Below are 21,723 nucleotides of genomic sequence, written 5' to 3'. Positions count from 1 at the left end.
CTTTAAAAGCATTCAATAAAGAAAAAACAGCCACATTTGCACCTAAAATGTTGAATCTTTATTGTTCATCATCGGTTTAACATTTCACCAAAAAGTTTTTGCCTTTGAGTCGTTTCCTCCAGCAGCAACGTAAAAACAGTGAAAATCAAGTTACAGCCGTGAAGAAACACTGTGGAAACGTTATTTGGCAAAAAAAAAAGAGAGAAAAATTAATATTTTTTGTTTTTAACTTATGTGCTTGAAAGTTAGGTTTTTAAGGTTTTACAGCAATAACTTAAGTTTTACAGTGTTATTTGTTTTTCCAACGAGATGCAGAGCGAGAAGTTTTCAGCCAAACGGACGATTTCTCAGCAGAAACCCGACGTTACCACGGAAACGAGGATACGAGTGTCTCTGGGTTACATCAGTCTTTGTCGGCCGGCAGCGATCTTCCCTCTCTGGAAGAAGAAACGCCGTGAGTGAAGAGTGAGGTTCTGAAAAACTGTGTTTACGTCCGTCCAACAGGAAGTCTGTACTTTAACGTCGCCGCCGTTTGGCTCATTGAACTCGAACGTCTCCACGCGGAGAAAATAAATTAATTTATTTTGAAGAAAGTGTTTTTTCAGAAACAAACTCCGTTTTAAAACATGGAAACTTCCAAAAAGAGCAGAATCAGCTCAAACGCTACAAGCTAGCAGGAACATCATCGTCGTTATATCACCATGGTAACTGTCATTGTTAAGGGGGCGGGGCCATGCAGGAACACAGGCAGAATGGGGCGGAGCTAAGCGCTACACATTTTTTAGTGGTATAAAAACATAAAAAGTTCATTTTTAAAGTTTTTCTCTTATCCAATAAAGAACCTTGGCTGACAGGTGAGAAGAGCCAATGAAGGGCGAGGAGGGAGGGGGCGGGGCTAGCACTTAAATACAGACTCACTTCCTGTACAGCTCAGATCACAAACACTTTCTCACAATTCTCCCGTTCTATTTACACTTCCTCCATTTTGGAAACTGTCCCAGCTGCGGCAGCCATTTTGTGTCGAGCTACGACGATAGTCTTCTTCCTGTTTCTCTTCACACTGACGTCACTATGTACGAGCCGCGCTCGCCGCCGCCGCCTCCTCCGCCCTCGCCGCCCTTCGGCTCCCGTTTCTTGGTGACCGGTGTGGGGATGAGTGACGGCCGCGTGGGCGTCGTTGAGGACGACGACGATGATGTCGTGGTGGTTGGTGTGGAGGTTGTGGTGACATCACCGTTGCTCTTCCTTGGACTTGGCGTGTAGTTGAAGGGGCTGACCCGCGCCGCCACGGCACCGCTGCGCGGCTGGCTGCGCTGCTGCGGGCGTTCAGGCGGCGGCTTGTCGTCAAGGCTCTCGCAGCTTCGCCGCAGGTTTAGGTTTGAGGAGGAAGAAGAGGAAGAGGACGGGATCTTGGAGGGGGCGGGGCTGTCGATGACGGGTGGGGCGTTGGTGGTGGTGGGAGAGCGGGCGGAGCAGGAAGAGGCGGAGCGCGGGTTGTTGACGGGACAGTCCTCCAGACGTACCCACACGTCCTCCGATCTGTCGGAGAAGCGTCCGGCCGACGGGTCGCCGCTGCTGCTCTTTGCCTTCCTCCACGTCCCCTTCGACCTGGCGGCGCCCTCCTCCTCGCTCCGCCCCTTCTCGCTGGACTCGGAGGAGGCCGACAGCACCGACGACGAGCTTCCTGTCCTCTTCCAGGTTCCCACACGTGGTAATGATGTTGAGTGTTTTCCTCCGCTTCCTCCCCCGCTACCGCCGCTACCGCCGCCGCTGCTGTGTTCACGCTTCCAGGTGCCGGTGCGGCTGAACCTTGATGAGGTCACTTCCTGTGGCCGTGACGGGCTCTCCGATTGTGAGCGGTTGGCGTCATGTCTCCTGGTCGTCGGCGGTAGCGGCGTGTCGGGGCTGGACGGGGACTCCAACGCCGTTGCAGCCGCCGCCGCTGACTCCTCCAGCTTCCTCTTCAGCGTCGGACTCGGCGCCTCTTTGATGAAGGTCGACTGGCGGACGAGCGCCGGCTTCTCTGGCTCCGCCTTCAGTTTCTTGGCCGCCGTGGAGCCGCCGACCCTCGACGCCGACTCGCTCCTCGGGATGCCGCCGCCGCCACTCCTTGCCGCAGCGCTCTGTTTGGCCGGCCTGGAGGCTGAGGACGACGACGACGATGCACTTCCTGGAGACGCCGTGCGTGGCGTCTGCAGCAGCTTCCCTGCTTTCTGATTGGCCACTGTGGACGAGCGAGACGGCGTGGAGTCCCGCGAGGACCCACCTCCTCTCTCGCCACCATCGCTGCTTCCTGGCGCTTTGGCCACAGCTGCTGCTCGGGGTTTGCTACGCCCCCTGGCTGATGGCTCTGCCCTCGGCTTGCCAGTGATGAGACTCCGGTAGACCTTTTTCCCGCCTCTCATTGCCTTCGCCGCCTCTTCCTCCTCCTCCTCCTCCTTCTTCTTCTTGGCCTCCAGGAAGCTGCGTTCTCCGGGCTTCAGGATCCTCGCCCCTCGCTTCCCCGACACCTCCTCCTTCTCCTCCTCCTCCGCGTTGTTATTGGCTGTCGGCAGGCGGAATGGCGAGCCCACTGATTTCAGGGACAGGACAGAGTCGGAGTCTGATGATGGTTGCCGTGACAACGACGAGGCGGCGGCAGCAGCAGCGTTCAGGCTGCTGACGATGGAGTTTGCGCCTTCTTGGATCGCCTTCCAATCAAATGACTCAGAGTCAGGGGAGGCGGGGCTCCTCGGGACCTCCGAAGGCTCCTCCTCCGCCAGAATGCCGTCTTCAGCTTTGGGCGGTGGCGTGGCGGCGGGGGCGACGGCGGCGGCCTTCTTCTTCTTCTTGGGCATGGCGGAGCTGATGCACTCCTGCAGCAGGTCGTCCTCCGAGTCAATGCTCAGTGAGCTCAGAGACGAGTTCCTGGAGAAGCAGACGGGCGTGTCCTCCACGTGGAACGCTTTGGGGGCGTAGCCAGTGGCAGCTCCAGGGCGGGGCTTCAACTCCTCCTGTGGAGGAGGAGGCGGAGACTTCCTTCCCACCTTGCCTCCATCTTGCTGCGCAGGCTTGGGTGGCGGCGGCGGTGCGAACTCCTTGTTGTTGTTCTCCTGGTCGATGTCGCTCAGTGAGCTGAGGGAGGAGTTCCTGGAGAAGCAGACGGGCGTGTCCTCGATGGCGAACTTCTGCTTCTCGTCCGACGCCGGCGGGTTTGCTGCCGCTGTGGGCTTCGTTCGAGGGAAAACCGCCGCCGTCTGCTGCTTCCTCTTCCTTCCGTCTTCTTCTTTCGTTTTCTTTTCTTCGTCCTTCTCGCCACCGTTGTCCTCCTCGTCAAAGTCCAGAGAGCTCAGCGAGTCGTTGCGTGAGAAGCAGCACGGCGTTCCCTCGATGGGCGTGTAGTGGTGCGGCGAGTCAAAGGCAAACCCCGGTTTGGCTTTGGTGGCGGTTGCCGTGGCAATGCCGCACGTCGCACGCGGGGGCATCGGCTTCACTGGCGACGTCGGCTTCTTTTTCTGCTGCTGAAGGCCGAGAGGAGGCGGGACTGGAGGAGGAAGGGGCGGGGCTTGGAGGTGCTCGCTGTTCACAGCCGCTCTGATGGGTTTCCTGGGTTTGGCTTTGGGCATGGCGGCGCTAATGCACTCGGCAAGGATGTCGTCACCGTTCTCCCCCTCTGGAAGTCCAGCCCCCCTCCTTTGACCGGAGGTGGGCGGGGCTATGGGTATGACGGTCACTGCTGCCACCTCATTGGGCGGGGAGTCGATGGTGAGGTCGCTGAGCGAGGTCGCCGTGGAGAAGTTGAGCGGTGTTCCCTCGACACAGTAAACTCTGGGCACTTCCTCGACCGGCGGCGGTGGCACATCCTTCCTCTGCTGTGATTGGCTGCGGCTTTGAGGTGGGAGGAGCTTATAAACAGGAAGCTGGCTGGGTTTCCTTGGCGCTGCTTGTTGTTGCTTCTTTGGTTTCCGTGACGACTTGGGCATGGCCATGTTGATGCATGCCTCCAGGATCTCGATGTCGTCGTCATCGTCTGATTCGTCGAGGATGGGTTTAGCCTCCTCCTCCTCCTTCCTCTCCTCCTTGCCGCCCGTCTCCTCCTCCTTCCTCCCCCTCATCTCGATGTACGGCTCGTCCAGACTGAGCGCGCTCAGACTGGAGGCGCGGGAGAAGCCGTGCGGCGTGCTCTCCGTGGCGAAGTGCAGCAGGACGTCGGCGCAGCTCTCCTCCTCCTTCTTCTTCGTCGTCTCCTCCTCCTCCTTGGCGTTCGGCCCCGCTGACGGCAGCGGGAGCGGCGGTGTCTTGGCGCGGCTCGGCGGCATCGTCTGCCCCGGGCTGTCGGGCAGGTCGCTGGGGCTGACCACGCCGCTTGGCACGCCGCTGCACGGCTCGCTGGAGCGCACAGAGCTGGCGATGGAGGAGGTGGAGAAGCTGTCGAGGGAGGAGACCGACGTGCAGCGGCTGAACATCAGGGGTGTCTCCTGCGCGTACGGCTGCTCCGGCGGACTCTTCGGCGTCCGGGCGCCAGAAGACGAGGCGACGTGGTGGTGGTGATGGTGGTGGGCGTGGCTGTGATGGTGGTGGTGACCTCGTCTTCCCCGTGAAGACGGAGCAGCGGCGGCCGCCGCAGCGGCGGCGGTCTGGCTCTCCGCCTCCTTCTGCTGCCGCTGCTCGTGTGCATCTTTCTCGCTGACAGGAAGTGTTGGGTAGTCGTTGCCGCCACCGCTCCCGCCTCTCCTCTTCCTCCCAATGACATCACCGTCCTCGTCTTCGTCCTCGGACGACAGCGAGGAGAGCGAGCTGCCTCTGGAGAAGCAGATGGGCGTGTCCTCCACACAGTACGTCTGTGTCGACTCCTGGTTGCTTTTAGGCACCGTCCGATTGGCAGCGGGCTGAGGGGGGCGGAGCTTGTTGGCGGAGGAGGGGGGAGGAGGCGGGGCAGAGGGGGCGGCGGTCTCTTCTGGCTTGCGAGGTTGCGGTTTGCGGGCTGCGTCGGTGCCGTACTTCAGGCTGTAGTCGATCGGCTGCTCGCTGGTTGAGTCGCCGCTGTAGTTTGATGTTGCCGTGGCAACGACGTAGCGCGGCTGTGGTGCCGATGCGTTGCGGGCGCCGGTCGGAGCTGAGTCGCCGCCGTCGTTCCGCCTCCGCAGCCTGGCGTCCAGCTCGTCGTCCTCGTCGCTCTCGATGCTGCCGCGGTGGCTCGGACTCTGTCTCCCAGAATTCAGCTGTTCGTCGGAATACTTCAGGCTGTAGTTGATGGGCGTGTCCAGCTCAGCACCGTCGTCGTCCGCCATGTGGTTGGCGCTGCGGATCTTGTGGGCCAGGTCGGCCGGGTACTTCCTGTAGACGCAGCACTTGTTGGCGCCGCTCTCGTCTGACGAGTAGAACGGCTCCGCCGACGGTTTGGTTTTGCCGCGGTTGCCGTAGCCGTCGGCGCTCGTCACGCTGTTGAGGCTGTCGCTGGACGCCCGGACACTGGGCGGGAACACGGGCCGGGCGTACGCCGCCGCCTCCTCGCCTGTCCGCTTGGATCCGTCTCCGCTCTTCGGGCTCGACAGCACCGGCGTGTTGGCGTACGAGCGCGTCGTGCCGCCTGCCCCTCCTGCGGCACCGTTGCAGCCCCGCCCCTTCCTGTGCGCCGCCTTCGGGCTCAGGTTGTCGATGTTGTCGAACGTCTCGGACAGCTGCTGGGCGTCCAGCTCCTCGAACAACGCCTTTTGCTTGCGGGCGTGTAGCGACGGGGCGCCGGCGCCCGGCGACACCACGCTGGCGTCCTTGTAGCGTGCCGGCCGGTTGGCCATCAGGTTGCGCAGCGCGGCGGCGCTGCCCATGGCGATCATCTTGTGCCGGGAGTGAATGAGGTTGCGCAGCATGCCGACAGCACCCAGCTCCCATAATGCCTCCTGGTCTTTGGCGTCTCGGGCTGAGAGGTTCCAGAGCGTCCCACAGGCGTTGGACACGATGGTCAAACTGTGAGACTTCAGGTGCTGCAGCAGCGTCGGCAGGCAGCCGTGCTCCCGCAGGATCTGCCTACAAGACGACACGCAGGGAGAAGAAACACAAAAGTCAGACACGGTTTCTCCACCTTTCCAAAGTCAAATGCACTTTAATCACCAACTATTTTCATCATCTGTTCATCATCAAAAGTCATTTTTCATGCAGAAATGTCAGAAAATGCTGTTTTCAGTCCCTCAAATATGGAGATCTTCTTTTCTCTGTTCTATCATATATGTCATCACATAGAACACACATTTCAAGCACTTCATTCTGAATCCAAGCACTTTTACAAACCTTGAAAACACCACACTGAAATTCTAAACACTAAAAAGTGTTTTCAAGGATTTCGAGCACCCGTACCGACCCTGCAGACACGTCTTACAGGCTGCAGTGTTCTTGTTTACGTTGTTTACCTGTGTGCCTCGTTGGTGGCGATGAGGCTGGAGACGTTGCGCAGGATGCCGCCGCCGCTCTCGATGATGGCAAGCGTGTTGGTGTGGCTGCGGTGCGTCAGTGTTCCCACCAGGAACGCCAGCGCTCCGTCCACGGAGCAGATGTCGGCCTTGTTCTCGGTACAGTGAGCCGACAGGTTCCAGAGCGCGCTCAGCACCGACTTCAGCGTCGACTCCTGCAGGAGGACGACGTCAGAGCTCAGAACAGATTTCAGATCAGTTTTACAGATAAACTAAATGTGTCTTTATTTACCTTCTGGACTTCGAGAGCGCAGCCAGTGAGCGCTCGCACGCTGCCGACCTCACGCAGCGTCTTCTTGCTATTGACGTCAGCACGCCACGACAAGTTCCTCAACACACTCGCTATCACCTGAAAATAAATTCATCATAAAATATTATTTTAAATTTAACACAAAATAAATGTAAAAAAAATTAAATGAAAAAAAAAAATACATTCAACATTAAAAACAATGATTTAACAATAAATTAATGTAAAAAATTAAGTGAAAAAAAATATTCAATAAATCAATACATTTAACATTAAATGAATGTAAAAATCTGAAAAAATGAAAAAAAAATGTATTCAACATAAAATATATATTTTTATACAAAAGAATTTAACAAACAACTACAGCTACAGTAATTAAAGTGAAAGCAGGTGTGTTCACCTGCTGCAGGTCTTCGCTGTCAGACTTCAGCTGAGCGACCATCGCTCTCATGCAGCCCTTCATGGAGCACAGCGTCGCCTGGAGGGAAAACATGAAGCTGTGATCTGATTGGCTACCGAGTCAGAGCTGCACGTGTGTGAATAAACAGTAAAAGGATAAACGCATGACGGTGTTTCCTCCGACCTTATTGGCCACGTCTCCGAAGGTGAGGTTGGTGAGCCCCATGCCGGCGTAGCGCCGCAGCGTGACGCTGTAATGATCGCTGCTCAGGCCAAACATCTCACAGTCCACCTGCAGCAGCTCGGCCACCGCCTGCAGACCGCCTGCAGGGACGAGGAACCACAGAAGAGCAGCATTAACACCGGTCAACACCAGTAACCACCGGTTAATAAAGGTTAATACCAGTAAATAACAGTCAACACCTGTAAACATCAGTAAATAACAGTCAACACCTGTAAATATCAGTTAATACCAGGAAATATCAGTTAATACCAGTAACTATCAGTAAATAACAGTTAATACCAATAAATAAGAGTAACTATCGGGTTAATACCAGTAAATATCAGTAAATAAGAGTTAATACCAGTTAATACCAGTTAATACCAGTAAATACCAGTAACTACCAGTTAACACCAGTAAACACCAGTTTAGGTGTGAGGAGGTTTTGCTCACCGAGCTCGTTCATGGCGTGTCGATGTTCTTCATCGAAGGAAAGCTTCATGAGGACGCAGACAGCCGGACAGATCTGATGCTCCACCGGAGACGGCACTGCACACACAACATGACACGGCGTTTATGAGTCATGATGATGTGTTTGTGGGTGGAGCCTTACAGATAATAAGCCCAATGGCAGACCAGCTCTCATAGTTTATCCTTCCACTCACTGGGGTTGTCCTCCTGGTCGACGCCCCTCTCGTGGTTCTCCTGCCAGCTCCAGCACTCCTCGCAGTAATGACGCACCTGCTCCAGCAGGTGAAGCACTCTGATCTCGCGGCGGCCTCTCTTGTCGTCCGGCTGACTGTGGACGATGTTGTGCAGCGCCGCCGATGCCCGTGCACGAGCCTCTTTGCTGCCGCGGGAGTTACCTAGGCAACGGGAAGAGGAATATAAATAACCAGGTGAGGTAAAAAGAAAAAAACTAATAAACTACGTTACCTGTGAAAGAAAGACAAACCCCACCACTTGACTTGGATAGGAAGTAATGGTTACCTAGCAACAGGGAGTCCTTGTCGTTGCCGTGCAGCAGCTGGATGAGCAGTGGCAGGCAGCCGGACTGACGCATGGCGATGCACGAGTCCTGCGAGCTCGACATGGCAAGCAATGTCCGTGACATGTCATCTTTATCGTGAGTCCCCAACATCGACAGAAGGCTGTACACCATCTCCACCTGCAGGGGGCAACACACCACACTGTTTTACTTCTTCACACAGGGATTTTAATCTATTAAGATCTCTGGTTGCTGATTGGTTGTTGAGGTGATGAGAGTTATGAGTATGTGTAGTGTTGCTAGGCAGAATTAGTCACCTTGGTTCCCAGGTGGCTGGTGATGCGTCGAGGCACCGAGTAGCTCGCCTCGTTGGCCGGCTCGTGGTCCAATCGGCTGCTGGAGCTCTGAAGGAGGAAAACACGGTTAGATTTAAACAGGCTGCAGAGTGGTGAAGAAGAAAAACAAAGAGAACAGGACGCTCACCGGAGGTCCGGCCAATCCGCTGCTTTCGTTCGGACCCTGAGGTTCCTCCACCTGGAGTGAGAGAGAAGATTTAGTGAAAGCATAGAGCTAACCGGCCGCTGCAGCGGTTTTTACAGAGAACAGGAGGTGAGGTTACCTGCAGTCGGGCCCCCAGTCGCAGGATGTCTTTCTCTATCTGCTGAATGCGGGACACGCGGGCCTGGAGAACAACAACACACACACAGAGGGTTCAGACCTGGTGGTCCAGACCCGGGCGGACCAGGTCGGGGGGTCCAGGTGTGAACGTACCTGAGCTCTCCTCTCCATCTCCTGACAGGAGCCCAGCTGTTCCTCCATCGCCGAGCGGATCTGACGAGCCTCGAACTCCAGCTGACGGCGACTCATGTCCGTCTGCAGCGTGAACTGAACACAGAGACAACTCATCACGTCGCCATAGCAAAAGCAACCAGGGCATATCGGTAACGTAGTATTTAGAGACAGAATATAAACCTGAACGGGGTTTTATTCTGAGATTCTGTAACGGACTAGAGTGTAGTTACGTTCTCAGTGAGCGGCAGACTGTCGATCCTCTTGGTGAGATTCTGCAGTTGAGCGTAGTACCAGTCCTTCTCCTTCTCCTCCTTCTCCAGCTCAGCCAATAGGAGAGACCTGTCGTTAGAGCAGCAGCCAATCACAGAGCACAACAGAGATAGAGAGGAGCCAATCAGAAATGAGACACAGAAATGTAAGGGGCACATTTTGTTAATCTGACAAAAACGACATTAAAGTTTTTAAAACCTACTATTGATTGTACTACTATCAGTTGTAGTACTACAAGAAGAAGAGTACTAACAGCAGTACTATTCATAGTACTACTTAAAGCTGCAGTAATAGTGGGCCAGTACTGTAATAGTTCTTCAACAGTAGCAGCACTAATATCAATGTTGCAATGATGCAAGAACAGTAATACTTATATTATCAGAAGACTCGACTATGTGTACTAGTTTGTGTACTACTACTACAAGCAGAGGTAGCATCGAGGTGGTAGCAGGAGTCAAAGGTAGTAGCTGCAGTATTATCAGTAGTAGAAGTAATTAAAGTAGTAGTAGTACTATCTGCGATAGTAATTACAGGTGCAGTAGAGGAGGAGTAGCACCAATTGTAGTTGTATTCTCAAAAAAATCAAAGTACTCTCAGCAGTACCTCTCCTTCTCCAGCTCCTCCAGGCAGCGGTCGTGGCTGTCTCTGCCTGCAGTCGGCAGCCCTCTCCTGGGGAAGCCGGCGGGGGTCGGAGGGCCGGGAGCTCCGGAGCCTCCAGCTGCTCCTCCAGGAGGACCGGAACCAGAGGAGGCCGAGCTGGAGGAGGACGAGGGGGGCAGAGGGGGCCTCGACCTGGGCTTAAAGCCTGCAGACTCCAGGCTCATCTCTGGAGGGGAGAGACACAGACTTCAGCTTACACAGAGAGTGTGTGTGTGTGTGTGTGTGTGTGTGTGTGTGTGTGTGTGTGCGCGTGTGTGTGTGCGCGCGTGTGTGTGTGTGTGTTGCGTACACTCTGTGTGTGCCTTTTTTTTTTTTTTTACCTTTCAATCTTTCGATGAGCTCCAGCTGAGAACCAGACGCCTCTCCAGACTCTTCTTCGATGGTGCCCTGCAGCTGCTTCAGCACTTCCTGTTGAGGAGTTGAGAAAATAAAAGCGGTACAGCGTTACGTCACAGTGCACGACGCGTTTCCGGATCTGACCACTGGAGGGCGACACATCTTTCAAATAGAACATGCTGCTGACACAAATAATATACTATTAGCGACAATAATAATCATTAGTAACGGTGTCTCCTCTCTCTGCCTCTCTCTGTCTGTCTGTGTCTCTCGCCCAGCTTTTCAGAGTAAATCATTGTTTCTTGACTCACCACGATGAAACGGCAGCGTTCATACAGCGACATGATGGAAACTAACGCTACTCACACTGTCCATCTGTGTGTTCTGCTCATCGACAGTAAACAGGAAACGGGAAACAGGAAACAGGAAGTGAGTGCGAGTTTGAAGAGGAAGGACAACACAATAAAGAACAATAAAACTACAAGTTGAAAAGACAACAAACACGGAGAGGCGTAAAAATAAGACGGCAACAGAAAACGAATCAACAGAAAAAACAAGACAGAAACAATAAAAATGTGAGAAAACTATTTAAACAGACAAAATAAAACTACATAAAACGGTAAATATTAAATACATAAAAATGAGAGAAAAGGCCTTTGCAGTAAAAAGACAAAATGACAATTAAACGATTGGAAAAAATTATCTTAAGACAAAAAAAGAAATTCCCAAAATTAATTAATGCAAATAAGCAATGAAGGGAAAACACAACGGGGAGGAAGAAAGAGAGAAAGCATAAAGAAATAACAAAAACCAAAACAGGAAGTAAACTACATTAAAAAGAAGACAGACAGAAAGAAAAGAAGAAGAAAGTCAGGGAAGACAAGCAGACGACCCACTCCGACCGGCTTCCTGAGACCTTTTCAGAAACCCAGAGATCCTCAAACAGACAAACGTCTCACTCTGAACAACAGCTCATGCTGAAGAGCAGGCAGCCGCGTGATTGGTGGAAAACACTACAGGGCTATTCTGGGCCAAAGAGAGAGAGAGACACTGAGTTTATATGATCGAGAGAGAGAGACGTTTTTTCATAAGACTAAAGTCAGGGGTCAATCTAGTACTTCAGTCAGTAGTACTTTGTGCAGTACTTCAGTAGTGCAGTGTGCAGTACTTCAGCAGTACTGTGTGCACTTGGGTGGTACTGACCTTCATGTTGGAGGCCTCACTCTCCAGTTTGGTCAGGTGGTTGGAGTTGTCCTGCAGCTCCTGTCGCAAGTTTGAGTTCTCCATCTTTAACACCTCCACCTGTCTCAGCAGCTGGTCGTAGGACGCTCCCGCCATGTTGGAGGACCCACGTCAGACCTGCACCAGACAAGACCAGGTCCCAGACCACGTTAGCACTGCAGTACTGTCAGTCAGAATACAGTCAAAAGGCTGCTTCATCCCTCTCACTGCATTCATGATGACAGACAAGACACTGCCGCACAAAGGGAAAAGTTTGAGTGTGTGTGTGTGTGTGTGTGTGTGCATGTGCGTGTGTGAGCACCAGCATCATGTGATGTTTCCCCTCCATTACAAACACTGATGTCACTGTTTGACAGTCACATGATTCACGAGCTGAACACAACAAGCAGACACACATGAACACACTGTAGTGTTAGTGATGCAGCTAAATGATTAGCGGTGCAGCTAAATGATTAGCGGTGCAGCTAAATGATTAGCGATGCAGCTAAATGATTAGCGCCACTGCTGTTTGAAAATCTTCCCAAATGCAACAAACAGCAGCAAAAGTATTGGAGCATTTTATTAAACATACTTCAACATCTAAAACTGTTCAGATGCGAACAAGTAATCTGGTCTCTACCTGCTCAGGTCATCTGGTCTCTACCTGCTCAGGTACTTCGGTCTCTACCTGCTCAGGTACTCTGGTCTCTATCTGCTCAGGTACTCTGGTCTCTACAGGTCCTCTGGTCTCTACCTGCTCAAGTACTCTGGTCTTTACAGGTACTCTGGTCTCTATCTGCTCAGGTACTCTGGTCACTACCTGCACTCTGGTCTCTACCTGCTCAGGTACTTCGGTCTCTACCTGCTCAGGTACTCTGGTCTCTACCTGCTCAGGTCCTTTGGTCTCTACCTGCTCAGGTACTCTGGTCTCTACAGGTCCTCTGGTCTCTACCCGCTCAGGTACTCTGGTCTCTACAGGTCCTCTGGTCTGTAACTGCTCAGGTACTCTGGTCTCTATCTGCTCAGGTACTCTGGTCACTACCTGCACTCTGGTCTCTACCTGCTCAGGTACTTCGGTCTCTACCTGCTCAGGTACTCTGGTCTCTACCTGCTCAGGTCCTTTGGTCTCTACCTGCTCAGGTACTCTGGTCTCTACAGGTCCTCTGGTCTCTACCCGCTCAGGTACTCTGGTCTCTACAGGTCCTCTGGTCTGTAACTGCTCAGGTACTCTGGTCTCTACCTGCTGAGGTATTTTGGTCTCTACCTGCTCAGGTACTCTGGTCTCTACCTGCTCAGGTACTCTGGTCTCTACAGGTCCTCTGGTCTCTACCTGCTCAGGTACTCTGGTCTCTACCTGCTCAGGTACTCTGGTCTCTACCTGCTCAGGTCCTCTGGTCTCTACAGGTCCTCTGGTCTCTACCCGCTCAGGTTCTCTGGTCTCTACAGGTCCTCTGGTCTGTAACTGCTCAGGTACTTTGTTCTCTACCTGCTCAGGTATTTTGGTCTCTACCTGCTCAGGTCCTCTGGTCTCTACCTGCTCAGGTACTTTGTTCTCTACCTGCTCAGGTATTTTGGTCTCTACCTGCTCAGGTATTCTGGTCTCTACCTGCTCAGGTACTTTGTTCTCTACCTGCTCAGGTATTTTGGTCTCTACCTGCTCAGGTACTCTGGTCTCTACAGGTACTCTGGTCTCTACCTGCTCAGGTTCTACTGTGATTAAAGTTAATCCGTGTGTGTGTTGATGAGTACTATTATGTACTGGATGCACAATTAACCAATAGAGAAATAAAAAAGCAGATTAATCAATGAAGATAATAATCAATAGTTTCTTCTCTCGTATCTCTAAAATCAATATTCAGTGTGAATAACAAAGAAACAGGACTTGGTCAGAATTGTTTACTGCTGCTACTACGTAGTTCTACATGTTATTAACACAGTACTGCATGATATTAACACAGTACTGCATGTTATTAACACAGTATTATTATATGTTAACATGGTACTTCACGTCACCTACACTGTTACTGTTTCCCAACTACACAGTACGACATGTCAAGTACACACAGTAATGCATGTCATCAACATAGTACTGCATGTCATCTACACAGTACTGTATGTTATTAACACAGTACTGCATGTCATCTACACAGTACTGTATGTCATCTACACAGTACTGTATGTTATTAAAATCATGGTTCGGAGTGAAATGCACCCTAGGTCATTTCCACCATGACATCCAGCCAAATACCCCCTCAGAAGCATTTTTAGCGATGGTCAACATTGGTCAAGATAGGGCTATCAGCAGAATGGCTTAGTACTGGCGCGATGGTACAGTGTGTATATCTCGTAAATTACCCCACTAATAATGCATGGAATGTTACCAAACTTCTGCAGTAGTACACATAGGGTCTGTAAAAGAACACTTGCCTGCTTCTATCCTCAGCTGCTAACGCTACTGCTGCGCCAACACTTGTTGACCTGATAATACAAGCATTTATAGAATTCAGCAAACCTTTTCATACTCTCGGGTGACAGCATCGGCTGGGTAAACACGGAAGTGGCGTCGGCGCAGCGGTAGCGTTAGCAGCCGAGGATAGAAGCTATCAGGCAAATGTTCTTTTAAATAAACTCCTGGTGTACTTACAAACTTTCAAATGCCTCGTTTTGTGAGTACAGACCCTATGTGTACTACTGCAGAAGTTTGGTAACATTTCATGCATTATTAGTGGGGTAATTTATGAGATATACATAATGTACCATTAGTGCCAGTACTTAGCCATTCGACTGATAGCCCTATCTTGACCAATGTTGACCATCGCTAAAAATGCTTCTGAGGGGGTATTTGGCTGGATGTCTTGGTGGAAATTACCTAGGGTGCATTTTACTCCGAACCATCACTTCAACACAGTAATGCATGTCATCTACACAGTACTGTATGTCATCTACACAGTACTACATGTTATTAACAGTAATGCATGTCATCTACACAGTACTGTATGTCATCTACACAGTACTACATGTTATTAACAGTAATGCATGTCATCTACACAGTACTGTTTGTTATTAACAGTAATGCATGTCATCTTCACAGTACTGTATGTCATCTACACAGTACTGTATGTCATCTACACAGTACTACATGTTATTAACAGTAATGCATGTCATCTACACAGTACTGTATGTTATTAACAGTAATGCATGTCATCTACACAGTACTGTATGTCATCTACACAGTACTACATGTTATTAACACAGTACTACATGTTATTAACAGTAATGCATGTCATCTACACAGTACTGTATGTCATCTACACAGTACTGTATGTCATCTACACAGTACTACATGTTATTAACAGTAATGCATGTCATCTACACAGTACTGTCTGTTATTAACAGTAATGCATGTCATCTACACAGTACTGTATGTTATTAACAGTAATGCATGTCATCTACACAGTACTGTATGTCATCTACACAGTACTGTGTCATCTACACAGTACTACATGTTATTAACAGTAATGCATGTCATCTACACAGTACTGTATGTTATTAACAGTAATGCATGTCATCTACACAGTACTGTATGTCATCTACACAGTACTACATGTTATTAACACAGTACTACATGTTATTAACAGTAATGCATGTCATCTACACAGTACTGTATGTCATCTACACAGTACTGTATGTCATCTACACAGTACTACATGTTATTAACAGTAATGCATGTCATCTACACAGTACTGTCTGTTATTAACAGTAATGCATGTCATCTACACAGTACTGTATGTTATTAACAGTAATGCATGTCATCTACACAGTACTGTATGTCATCTACACAGTACTGTATGTCATCTACACAGTACTACATGTTATTAACAGTAATGCATGTCATCTACACAGTACTGTCTGTTATTAACAGTAATGCATGTCATCTACACAGTACTGTATGTCATCTACACAGTACTACATGTTATTAACAGTAATGCATGTCATCTACACAGTACTGTCTGTTATTAACAGTAATGCATGTCATCTACACAGTACTGTATGTTATTAACAGTAATGCATGTCATCTACACAGTACTGTATGTCATCTACACAGTACTGTATGTCATCTACACAGTACTACATGTTATTAACAGTACTGCATGTCATCTACACAGTACTGTCTGTTATTAACAGTAATGCATGTCATCTACACAGTACTGTATGTTATTAACAGTAATGCATGTCATCTACACAGTACTGTATGTCATCTACACAGTACTGTATGTCATCTACACAGTACTACATGTTATTAACAGTAATGCATGTCATCTACACAGTACTGTCTGTTATTAACAGTAATGCATGTCATCTACACAGTACTGTATGTTATTAACAGTACTGTATGTCATCTACACAGTACTGTATGTCATCTACACAGTACTACATGTTATTAACAGTAATGCATGTCATCTACACAGTACTGTATGTTATTAACAGTGATGCATGTCATCTACACAGTACTGTATGTCATCTACACAGTACTGTCTGTTATTAACAGTAATGCATGTCATCTACACAGTACTGTCTGTTATTAACAGTAATGCATGTCATCTACACAGTACTACATGTTATTAACAGTAATGTATGTCATTTACACAGTACTACACGTTATTAACACAGTACTGTATGTTATTAACCGAGAACTACCATTACCACACATCCTCCTGTTTAACAGTGTCTCCGTCATCATCAATAATTAATCAATACTGGCGTTGTGATGACATTAGACGGTGATCAGTCTGATCCTGGACAGCTGACAGTAGAGAGCAGTAGAGGACACAATAGAAAACCACCTCTGCTCCTCATCATCATCCTTTCATTTGCTCCCTCTGCCTCCATCCTCCATCACCGATCGGCCATTTTCTCTCCCTCCCTTCTCCATCCTCCCTGTCTCACCCCCTCCACCCATCCTCCCTGTCTCACCCTCCATTACAGGAAACACACACACACAACATACATTTAATCCACCAATGAAGAAGAAAAACACACCAGAGAGGAGACAATGAAAGAAGAAACCAACAGTCTCCCGCTTATCCTCCATCTCCACGTCCCTCCCTCCCTCCCCTGTCCTCCCCCTTCTCTCTCCTCCCTCCCAGTCAATAATCCCTTTGACATAAATAAAAACAAAGACAGAGGAGGACGGATGAATAAAGAATGAATAGATTCTGGACTGAGAAAGAGAAAATGGCAGCTCACCCCATCGCTGTAGCCTCCATCACCCTCCCTGTCTCTCTCTCTCTCTCTCCTTCTCTCTCTCTCTGTCTGTCTGTCTGACAGGGCAGTCAGCTGGGCGAACAAGCAGCCTATCGGGAGGCAGAGACATAGAGAGGGGGAGGGGTGGGCGGCCTTTCCCTCCTCCTCTGGCTCCCAGAATGCTTTGCAGCAGTTGCTGCAGGCAGACTGAGTGGCTTACAGGGGCACGCACACACACACACACACACACGCGCACACACACTCACACACACACACACACACACTGCAGTCTGATCGATACCGACCTCTTCTTCATGTATTAATGTCTATCTAGGTCATCTGATCGATCCTGGAAATATACATGAAGTATAAAATCTTTACTGATGGACGTTCTATCATAATAAATGACGTAACAACACGCTGATCTAGTTCGTCATGTGACGAGGGGTTCTGATGAGTCGGAGGATGGGGTCCTGGGGGGGGAGGGGGGGTCTCCTCCCAGACCTGGATCAGGACATCAGTGAGCCCCTGGAAAGTCTGTGGTGGTTCTTGGTGGCTCGGATGTACCGATACATAACGTCCCAAATGGTGCTCAGTTGCTAGTCCTGCACCAGGAGAGACCCAGGACCCACTGCACCAGGAGAAACCCAGGACCCAAACCACCAGGAGAAACCCAGGACCCACACACCAGGAGAAACCCAGGACCCACTGCACCAGGAGAAACCCAGGACCCAAACCACCAGGAGAAACCCAGGGCCCACTGCACCAGGAGGAACCCAGGACCCAAACCACCAGGAGAAACCCAGGACCCACTGCACCAGGAGGAACCCAGGACCCACTGCACCAGGAGGAACCCAGGACCCACTGCACCAGGAAGAACCCAGGGCCCGTTGCACCGGGAAGAAGCAAGGGCCCACTGCACCAGGAGAAACCCAGGACCCACTGCACCAGGAGAAACCCAGGACCCAAACCACCAGGAGAAACCCAGGGCCCACTGCACCAGGAGGAACCCAGGGCCCACTGCACCAGGAGGAACCCAGGACCCAAACCACCAGGAGAAACCCAGGACCCACTGCACCAGGAGGAACCCAGGACCCACTGCACCAGGAGGAACCCAGGACCCACTGCACCAGGAAGAACCCAGGGCCCACTGCACCAGGAGGAACCCAGGGCCCACTGCACCAGGAGAAACCCAGGACCCAAACCAACAGGAGAAACCCAGGGCCCACTGCACCTAGAGAAACCCAGGACCCAAACCACCAGAAGAAACCCAGGGCCCACTGCACCAGGAGGAACCCAGGACCCAAACCACCAGGAGAAACCCAGGACCCACTGCACCAGGAGGAACCCAGGACCCACTGCACCAGGAGGAACCCAGGACCCACTGCACCAGGAGGAACCCAGGACCCAAACCACCAGGAGAAACCCAGGACCCACTCTACCAGGAAGAACCCAGGGCCCGTTGCACCAGGAAGAACCAAGGGCCCACTGCACCAGGAGGAACCCAGGGCCCACTGCACCAGGAAGAACCCAGGACCCACTGCACCAGGAAGAACCCAGGACCCACTGCACCAGTACCCACTGGTCCAGGGGGCCTGACAGCAGTCCGGGTCCAGATCAATGTGACATGGAGGTCTGTGAGACCCAGCTGTGTTCAAAGTCTCTCACCTGGATGGATCTATCATTATATAAGATTAATCTATGGATTAATGAATCAATATTTAAAACCCAGCCCTCCTGAAGTAATAATCACATTCCTGATGCTGATGTAGCGTTCTGCCACCACAGCAACAACAGCAGCAGCAGCAGCAGCAACAATAGCAACAAACACTTAGAGGATTTACGGTACATCCAATTACTTCTATCTAATATAGGCCCGGGCCTTTATTTACGCAAGTGTATCGCGGCCTAGGCCTTTATTGGAAGGAGGCCAGAATTAGAGACAGGCCCCTATTTCTATTTGAGCAAAACGGACTACCAGTAGAATGAATAAAAACGAGATTTTGTGTCTATTTGAACCTATAAAATACTAGGTGTTCCGCAGCTGCCATATTATGGTGAACAACATTTACCGCTTGCCAGTATTGCAGGCTTGGTGGGCTGCCACTAGGAGGATGATTGACAGGCGCTCTCCTTCATACAATCACGCGCACACTTCGTGGCGGCACCTGATTGGACGATCGCTTTCACAGCTGTCCTGTCTACTCCTGATTACGAGGATGGCGGTCTAAAGGCTATTGATTTTGAATGCTTAAATGCTATTTTAAAATTAAAATGGTTAAAGTCATTCCTGCTAAACAAGAATTGTATGTGGTACTATCTCCCCAAACATTTGTTCAAAACAATGGGTGGTGTGGAGTTTGTCCTTAAATGTGATTTTCAGGTTGAAAAATTGCCAATCAAACTATCGTCATTTCATAAACAGGTACTATTATGCTGGAAACGTATGTACACACACAGCTTTACCCCACATCAAACTCCCATCTGGAATAACCGATACGTTCTATGTAATCGCAGATCATGGATAAAAATATCTGGTCAGTTGCCCATTTGACTGATGACCAGGGACGCTGGCTAACATATGACAGCTTCTGCTCACAATATGACATAGTTTGCACACATGCTCAATTCGACAAAGTGATCAAAGCTATCCCTCTGTCATTAAAAGGGTAAGTCCATAACAGTCAATTGGTTGTGTTAAATCTACCCACACTCCATTTTAATGGTCATAATTTTTTGGACGAGGGAAATTCAAACAAATTAATGCGCATTCATCTTAATGATATACTCTTCCCGATACGATCAAACAGAAACTCCATACTGCAACTTTTCTCAGAATCAGACGTTTTAGATTTAGAACCAAATATATCAAATATCCTGTAAGCCCCAAGACAAAAGAAGTCCATTTTAAAATGATGAGTAATATTTATCCATCCAACGAGCTGCTAAGAAAAAGATTTGGTGTGGATCATAATAATTGCAACTTTTGTGATACAGAAACTGAAACTACTGATCACCTGTTTATACTTTGTATGTACTGCGATGCCTTATGGGAGGATTTACAGGACTGGCTCTCAACCAAAATCAAACTTCTCACTCCTCTCACAAGAGAACATATTGTGTTTGGTGTTATAATGAAGGATATTAAGACTGACTTGATTCTGAACAATATGATACTGATGGCAAAGTTTTTCATCCATACCTCCAAATGGAAGGGAACAAAACCATTTTTCTGTTTTTAAGCGGGACCTTGTAGCCAACCATCTTTGCGCCTTAAAACTAATGAAAAGGAAACACGCAAGAGCTCTCCTCCATGCTTACAAGGAGATGAAGGCGTTTGAGCAACGGAAAAAGAAGACAGATTCACCACTATTATTATTATTATTTTCTCTCTCTCCTTATTTTTATAATTTATTTGATGTGTATTTAATTTATTTCTGTTCCTTTCTGAAGTATTATATATAATTTTATACATTTTAAGCTATCCTTTCTAAACAATGTGCCTGTTATGTATACTGAGAGGTGTTAATGACATGTTTTATATGTTTATATTGTAAATTAACTTTCTCAATAAAGTCGTTTTATGGGGGGAAAAAGGATCCAACTGATGGATCCTTTTTCTGTAGTACTGTACAGTAGCAGTAAGTACTAGCATTGTACAGTAGCAGTGAATACTGCAGTGGTACAGTAGCAGTTTAACAGTAGTAGTACTTAACAGTAGCAGTGAGTACTGCAGTAGTACAGTAGCAGTTTAACAGTAGTAGTAATGTAAAGTAGCAGTGAGTAGAAGTACTTTAGTAGTATCGTTTAGTACTGCAGTTATACTGTACAGAAAAAAAGCAGCAGTACTGTAGTAGTACGTACTGTACAGTAGCAATAAGTATTAGTATTGCAGTTTTGGTGTACAGTGGAAATAAGCAGCAGTAGTACTTACTGCTACATACTGCTACTATACAGTAGCAGTTTAACAGTAGTAGTACTGTAGAGTGAGTACTAGTAATGTAGTGGTATTGCAGTATTACAGTCGCAGTGTTTCTGTGGAGCCTGTGTGACAATAGCAGTTAGCAGTTAGCTGTTAGCTCAACATTACAGTTCGGCTAACACCGACCCGCTACTTTATCTCCATTTTCCCGGAACACACGCAGAAATATCCGCCGTCAGTCGGTTCATCAAGCACGGCCTTCTGTTTCCGCGTCCCCGGTTAACCCCCGGGAACCGTCAACCAGCTCCCCCGTCCACAGACCTCGTCCTAAATAACACCGACATCCTACCATAACAAACGGGTTAGCGCGAAGCTAAGCTAACAAGCACGGTCGGTTCTTACCTTTCCCGGTTTGGAGGAAAAACGACCAAAGTCCCGCTTGAGACGGCGGCGGGATTCACGGGAACATCTCGCGGGGGGGACTCACACTCACGCCGGTAAACGAGCCGTCAGACGCGGCGGAGGCCGCTCATGTCTCCGGTCGCAGCGGGAAAAGTGGAGTTTGACAAAGTCTGGGAGAAGTTTTTAACTCGGCCTTATTGTTGTGGAGAAACTGCTGCTGCTGCGGTCCGCCATCTTGTGTCTGTCTTCAGAAGTACTCCACTGAAGTAAAAGTACCAACACCACAATGTAAAATATACTTAGTTACGAGTAATAGTCACTACCTTCCCAGTACTTAAGAAATTACATAAATATAATCAGCTTCATGTCAGTAGTAAAAGTACACACGTATTCTCAACGTCATGTAGTAAAGGTATCACTAGTGAAAGTAGTATCAGCTTCATGGAGCAAAAGTATCAGTAGTAAAAGTACACATGCATTCTCAGCTTCGTTTAGATGTGGAAATCATATAGAGCGTTATCAGCTTCACGTAGTTGATGGAGTATAATATAAAGTTTAATTAGCTTCATGGGTTGA

At 49.4% G+C, this 21,723-nt stretch overlaps 1 protein-coding gene across 2 annotated transcripts; it reads right to left on the bottom strand.

Annotated features, from left to right (window-relative positions):
• Positions 1–35: 35 nt before the first annotated feature.
• apc (APC regulator of WNT signaling pathway) lies at positions 36–21,402 on the bottom strand. Of its 2 annotated transcripts, none has more exons than XM_084034716.1 (17): positions 21,148–21,402; positions 11,562–11,717; positions 10,343–10,430; positions 9,966–10,188; positions 9,323–9,431; positions 9,072–9,185; positions 8,920–8,982; positions 8,784–8,834; positions 8,618–8,704; positions 8,303–8,480; positions 7,978–8,178; positions 7,766–7,861; positions 7,277–7,416; positions 7,094–7,171; positions 6,679–6,795; positions 6,387–6,601; positions 36–6,006 (listed from the first exon to the last, which is right to left on the bottom strand). In XM_084034716.1, the coding sequence occupies exons 2-17, from the start codon at positions 11,694–11,696 to the stop codon at positions 1,056–1,058; spliced, it is 6,846 nt and encodes a 2,281-aa protein (XP_083890842.1). In that variant the 5' UTR covers positions 11,697–11,717; positions 21,148–21,402; the 3' UTR covers positions 36–1,055. The 2 variants fall into 2 exon arrangements, with proteins under 2 accessions (XP_083890842.1, XP_083890843.1); XM_084034717.1 differs by lacking the exon at positions 21,148–21,402 and adding an exon at positions 16,827–16,909.
• Between the last annotated feature and the right edge of the window lie 321 nt (positions 21,403–21,723).

Source organism: Eutrigla gurnardus, assembly GCF_963514095.1.
Source record: "Eutrigla gurnardus genome assembly, chromosome: 19".
NCBI classification, from domain to species: domain Eukaryota; kingdom Metazoa; phylum Chordata; class Actinopteri; order Perciformes; family Triglidae; genus Eutrigla; species Eutrigla gurnardus.
This window is presented reverse-complemented; position numbering and strand designations above follow the sequence as displayed.

Bases quoted from the DNA above. Each gene is read 5' to 3' on its own strand.
- apc (XM_084034716.1), bottom strand. From the start codon at position 11,696: ATGGCGGGAGCGTCCTACGACCAGCTGCTGAGACAGGTGGAGGTGTTA. The intron at 8,705-8,783 runs GTGAGCGTCCTG...TTCCTCCTTCAG, and splicing joins GCGGATTGGCCGGACCTCCG to AGCTCCAGCAGCCGATTGGA. The intron at 6,007-6,386 runs GTAAACAACGTA...GTCGTCTTGTAG, and splicing joins GCCACCAACGAGGCACACAG to GCAGATCCTGCGGGAGCACG.